Below are 6,082 nucleotides of genomic sequence, written 5' to 3'. Positions count from 1 at the left end.
AGTGATTCTAGTAATATTATAGAGTGAATATTATTATATAAGCTAAGCTTTACAAAATAATGCGTTTACATTTAAACATAACACAAAATATATATTGATAGAAAAACAAAATATATCATTGAGTTAGCATCGATCACAGTTGTAAACACGGACAGGCCACCAAAAAAAAAAAAAAAAACACGGACAGGCCGCGTAATCATAATCATAATGTTTTAAAATAAAAGATGGGGCCCATAAAATGAATACCAGACCAGACAGGTCTCCGGCAAAGCTAAGTTGGATTGCCACGTGTCCCAAAATTTGAATAGGCTTAAGGCTTAAGGCTTAAGGCTTAGCCAGTCAGTCAGTCCCATAAATAGGGTGTCAGTGACTCTCAGACAGACACTTACATCCACATGCATATGTAACTTGTCTCTCTGTTTTCTGATTCCTCTGCTTTTCTTCCAAACCTCAAAAAACCCTTTTGTTTTTGCCTTTTAATTTCTTCCATTTCCAAAATATTCCTTTGGATTTCAATTCCCAGGTATATATTTTCCTCTCTCTCTATTTTACTTTATTTACAATCAATTCTATATTGCTGTGATCGGTTTCGTTTTATCATAGATCTTTTTTTTTTTCTTTTTTCTTTTTAATTTTTTTACATTCCTACCACTTTGATCACTCTTTCATTTTCGTTTATTGTCGATTTTTTTTTCATTTTTTCTCTAATAAATTATGTGATCTGTAACTTTTTTCAATTTATTGCTTCATTTCAATCTCTGATCATATGGAATTTGATGCAGATCTAATCTAGATCCTACTTTTAGATCTACTTATTCTATCTAATATGAATGTATGATTAAATTTCCAATATTTATATGATAGATATTATAATACTTCGTTCTGCTTAATAAATACCTTTTAATTTTGAGTGTTGCTCTGAAAGTTGAATTGATTGCTACCAACATGTGAACTATTTGACAAATTAGATCAAACCTTTGTTATCTGTTTCATTGTTTTGATCTGCATTTGCTTTTATAACAATAAGTCAAGATCTGGTATTAAATGGGTTTGACAATTATTTGTATAACAACTTGGATGGTCCAGATTGATTATATTTTTAGCAGTTAATATGGTTTTAAAAAAAATTATAAACTGAGTAATGATTCTGTTAGAATTATGGTTAAATTGTCACGATTTTCTAACCAATTAAACTTTTGGGACTATCACTAATTTATCATGGTATCAGTTCAGATGGTCCTTCCTCTAAGTGACAATGAACGTTGAGCCCATATATCATGCATTAACCATAGATAAAATCATCTGTGTTCTTATACATACTCTAATCATCTAAAAACTTTCGATATGCATTGCATGTGATTAGCAAGTTGATTACAGAATTTAATTCTATGGTTGCTAGTTCAAGTGCAGTGGCCTTTATTTCATTTGTTAGTTCTTGCCCGTTTTCTCTACTTTACTTGTTACTTCTTGTATCCTGGTTAATCTTAATAACTAATTCTTTTAACCTTGGAATTGTATTACTATGAAGGCATGGCATCCTACGATAAGCCTGAAGTTGTTGAAAGGGATATTAAGGACAAGGAGCATGAGGAGGATGACAAACCCATAGTTGTTGAAAGGGATGTTAAGGACAAGGAGCACAAGGAGGATGACAAACCCGAAGTTGCTGAAAGGGATGTTAAGGACAAGGAGCACAAGGAGGATGATAAAGAGGAAGGGAAAGGTGGTTTTCTTGAAAAGGTGAAGGATTTCATTCATGACATTGGCGAGAAGATTGAAGGAGCTATTGGATTTGGGAAGCCAACTGCAGATGTGACAGGGCTTCACGTCAATTCTATGACTCTTGAAAAAGCGGAGTTTGTCATTGAAATTCTCATAAAGAACCCAAATCCGGTTCCTATCCCTCTGATTGACATAAACTACTTGATTGAGAGTGATGGAAGGAAACTTATTTCAGGGTTGATCCCAGATGCTGGAACGATCAAAGCACATGGTGAGGAGACTGTCAAAATACCAGTTACTCTGATTTATGATGACATAAAAAACACATATTCTGAAATTAAGCCCGGAAGCATCATTCCATATAGGATCAAGGTTGATCTCATTGTGGATGTGCCTGTTTTTGGAAGAATAACTCTACCACTTGAGAAAACTGGAGAGATCCCTATACCTTACAAGCCTGATATTGATATTGAGAAAATAAAGTTTGACAGATTCTCCTTTGAAGAAACTGTTGCAGTACTTCACTTGAAACTGGAAAATAAGAATGATTTTGACTTGGGGCTTAATGACCTAGACTATGAGGTTTGGCTGTGTGATGAAAGCATTGGATCTGTAGACCTCCAAAAATCTGCAAATCTTGTGAAAAATGGAATCACTTATATTGATATTCCCATCACCTTCAGGCCTAAGGACTTTGGCTCTGCACTTTGGGACATGATTAGAGGAAAAGGCACTGGTTACAGCATGAAAGGAAATATTAATGTGGATACACCCTTTGGAGCAATGAAGCTGCCCATCACCAAGGAGGGTGGTACTACCCGTATCAAGAAGAACAAAGAAGATGGTGGTGATGATGATGACGACGATGAGGTAAGTTAGGCCTGTAGCTCTCCACTAAGAGGCATATAGATACATCTACTGATGTCTTATGCAATTTTTATTTTTATTTTCATTTTTATTATTATGAAAGGGTATACATGTTTTTACATGCATCATCTAGACAGTTCCCTCTTCTCTTTCGATGCCTTCTTCTGACAATATAGGCCTCTTCTTTCCATGTAGTAGTTAAGAAAATGGTTGATTTACTTGGTGTCCATGGTTACAAGTGTGCAATGACCTAAGTTAATACCATCCAACAGTAGCATGCCAACTAGATTGATAAGCCATTTTAATGTTCTTATGCCAACTAGATTGATAAGTCATTTTAATGTTCTTATGCTTGCACAAGAATTAAGCTGTGGCCTTGTGGGACTGCCATTAATTTTGAGATGAGGTGGTGAGACACCAGAAGAAAATTAAGCATTAGATGTGAAGGTATTCACAATGCTGTCCTATAAACATTGTGTCTTTTGTGCATGTCAGAAGAAAAATAAGCGTTGCCTTGTTACCATCATTTTAATGGAACAAATGAAGGAATATTTGGATGCATATGTATACAATTGTGTGCATTGACAATTTCCTAGTGACAAATACATGACAAACCCATAAATTTATATTGTCATGTAATAGTTTAATAGCTTCAAAAAGATGTGCATCAGGGATGTAGTTATGATGACAATAGCAACTCTACCTCAGAATGCCATTCACCTGGCGCATCTGTCTCAAATTCACCCATATGAATTGGATTCATAACATCCCTGCCTAATTTTCATAACCTTCAAGATTAACATTTGGTGCATTCACCCCATTAGATTAGAGTTTACACTTATTTGGTTGCACCTAGGGAGAGGTAAGGAAAGGATAGTGAAAAAGAAAACAAAATATTTTCCCTTAGATTATTGTTACTTAATGTTCATAACAGACCAACCTGTGACTTAGATATATTATGAAAATACTTATATGTTGCATTTTCTTGTGCCTGCAAAGCTGCGACGCCCATAAGTTTTTTACTTCTTGTGTGCAGGAATAGAGGCGACATTGGCAGGAGTGGTCATATTAGTAGCTGTGGTCTGTTTATCAGTAGTGGTCTATTAGAATAATAGATAAATAGGCACTTGAACTTGTGGTTTTTACATATAGCAGTGATGTACATCTCTTGCAAGGTGAAGTTTAGTAGTTTTATATATGTGTGTTTATGAATGTATTATTCTGATGGATATGAGGTCTGGCGCTTTTTAGCTTGTATGCCCACTCTATTGTTGAGATGTTTGAGCAGGAGATGAAATTGTTGTCTTTCAGTTGTGATGTTGTTGATATTAATGAATCGACTTACCATAAGATAATACTAGAGTGCTTCATTTCTTTTCAAACATATTTGCTTTTCTTTTCTTAATCTTTATATGCAGAAATATTGATGCAATTGTGGGTCGCAGTCCTGCGTATGAGAGGGATGAGGCCATGGTGTATTAAGTTTATGTGATAGGCCAAAAGCCTTATATCTCGGCTAACACCTCTGTTGTTAACAAAGACATCTAAATTTCAAATCCCCTCATTCTCAACTATCGAATTAACCAATATATATATATATGCGTGTGTGTGTGTGGCAGGTGAACTTCTTAGAGTGATTGAGTATTCTTCAACCATTAATTTTCGGGTTACTGATCATCCAGTACCTTTACTGCTTGTTACCTCATTGTTATTAGAGAAAACTAATGGTTGAAGAAAGGCCTATAATTTTTAGTTTGAGAGTGTCACGTTGGGAGTGTTTTGGTGCTAGTAGTCAAAGTGGCTTGGCAAACTTGTTCATACTTGTTTTAGAAAAGTAGTATTCTTTATCCAGGCTATTAGTTCAGCTACCCATCATTTTTCTCTCTCTCCTTCCCTTCCCAACCAAACACCCTTCTCACTTATTTTCTTTTCTATTTTCCACTCCTCTTTTATCATTCTCTGTTTGTTTGGTTGAGGGAGTGGAAAAATATAGAGATTGAAAACACTTTTGCTTGGTTGAGTAGAAAAGTGAGAGAAAAGAAAATGTAGTTTATATAAATTTACTTTTATGCCCCTAGTACATAAAAAATAATTTTTTTAATTACTACAAAATAACACAACTAATAAAACATCTAGCCAAAAAAACAGCTAATAATAAAAAAAATGTTGAGTTTCATATGAAAAAAAAAAAAAAAAAAAAAAAAAAAAAAAAAAAAAGCCAATCAATGTGTGACTATACCTGAAGAAGAAAGAAGAAAGAGGCAGTATTAGTGGTAACATTTCCAGAAAAAGAAAAAAGAAAAAAAAGAAGAAGCAATATTAATACATAAAGGAAGGGTAGATGGGTAATTTCACATCAAACCCACTCCCTCCCCACTTTTCTCTCTAGTTTTTTTTTTTTTTTTCAAAATAATCTCTTTTACACAATTTAAATTGTTTGAAAAATGAAGGAAATGTGTAGTGGATCCTATAACAATATAACATAAAAGTAAAGAATCTTCCCACCCCTTTTGCCCAAAAAACAAAAAAATAAAAAGAAAGGAAAGAAGGCATGTATTCATGAAATATGTGTTTATACGTCTGTCATCTCTTGAACCTAGATTATGGTAGGAAATAAAAATAACTAATATGTGTTTATACATTTTTGTATTCATGAAATATGTGTTTATATATCAATTTTCTTGTCTTCTACTTCTTCTTCTTCTTCTTCATTTTTTTTTTTTTTTCACATTAGGGTAAAAACAAATGTGTTGTATCAAATTTGATGGTAGGACACAAAATAACTAATATTTAATTTAGTTCATTCATTCTCATATTATCTTGTTCTTAGATATTTTATTTAAAATTCAACAAATGCCAAAGGCAGCTTCATTCATATTCTAATGCCTACAATCATAAGTACCATTCAAAAGAGAAATCAGTTTTTAACATGTCACTACATGAATGAAATTCAATACTTTTTTGAGAAACCAGAACCAGGTGAGCATGTTTAGCCAAAAAATTAAAAATAATAATAATTAAAGATAAAAACAACAGGACATAGGAAAAAGGAATAAATAAAATTAAATAAAGATGACATAAGCAACAAATATGCTGAAGGCAAACATAGCCAATTCTACATAATCATTTCATCATGAAATGAATGGTACCCAGTAAGATTGGTTTGAGATCCAAATAATTCATTACAGGCATAGTGCTAGGCCCAGCTATTGGTAGGGTTTGATCACTTGCCTTGCCTCACAAACCTGTTTACATAATACAACCATCATCATCTTACCACTCTTAGGCCATCGCCCGAGTTACAAGCTAAACCAACTAAGATTGGCTATAATGAGATTGATAACAGTAACATTTACAAAATAACAAATCCACAATGGCAGTTAACTAACTTAGTATTTTAGTACTATCAATGCATTAAATCAAGTCTTTGACCTATATTATAAAGGGAGATATTCACATTCGATGCATTAGTTTGGACTTTTTTCAACTTATA

The 6,082-nt window shown here is 33.4% G+C and overlaps 1 protein-coding gene across 3 annotated transcripts in view; it reads left to right on the top strand.

Moving 5' to 3' along the window:
* Nucleotides 1–353: 353 nt before the first annotated feature.
* Nucleotides 354–6,082, top strand: part of LOC126701562 (uncharacterized) — a 61,950-nt gene continuing 56,221 nt past the window's right edge. The window contains exons 1-3 of one of the 3 annotated variants that reach the window (XR_007647398.1): nt 354–523; nt 1,529–2,592; nt 3,626–3,824. Coding sequence is in view for 2 of the 3 variants with exons in the window: in XM_050399757.1 (XP_050255714.1) it covers nt 1,531–2,592; nt 3,626–3,631 (1,068 nt within the window). In the remaining variant the exon portion in view is untranslated. Of the gene's footprint in view, nt 524–1,528; nt 2,593–3,625; nt 3,945–6,082 lie in introns of those variants that run through there. The other 2 variants (XM_050399757.1, XM_050399758.1) reach the window with 2 other exon arrangements.

This window comes from Quercus robur, chromosome 10 (genome assembly GCF_932294415.1).
Source record: "Quercus robur chromosome 10, dhQueRobu3.1, whole genome shotgun sequence".
Lineage (NCBI taxonomy): Eukaryota > Viridiplantae > Streptophyta > Magnoliopsida > Fagales > Fagaceae > Quercus > Quercus robur.
The sequence above is the reverse complement of the archived record's forward strand: the minus strand, read 5'-3'. Positions and strand labels throughout refer to the sequence as shown.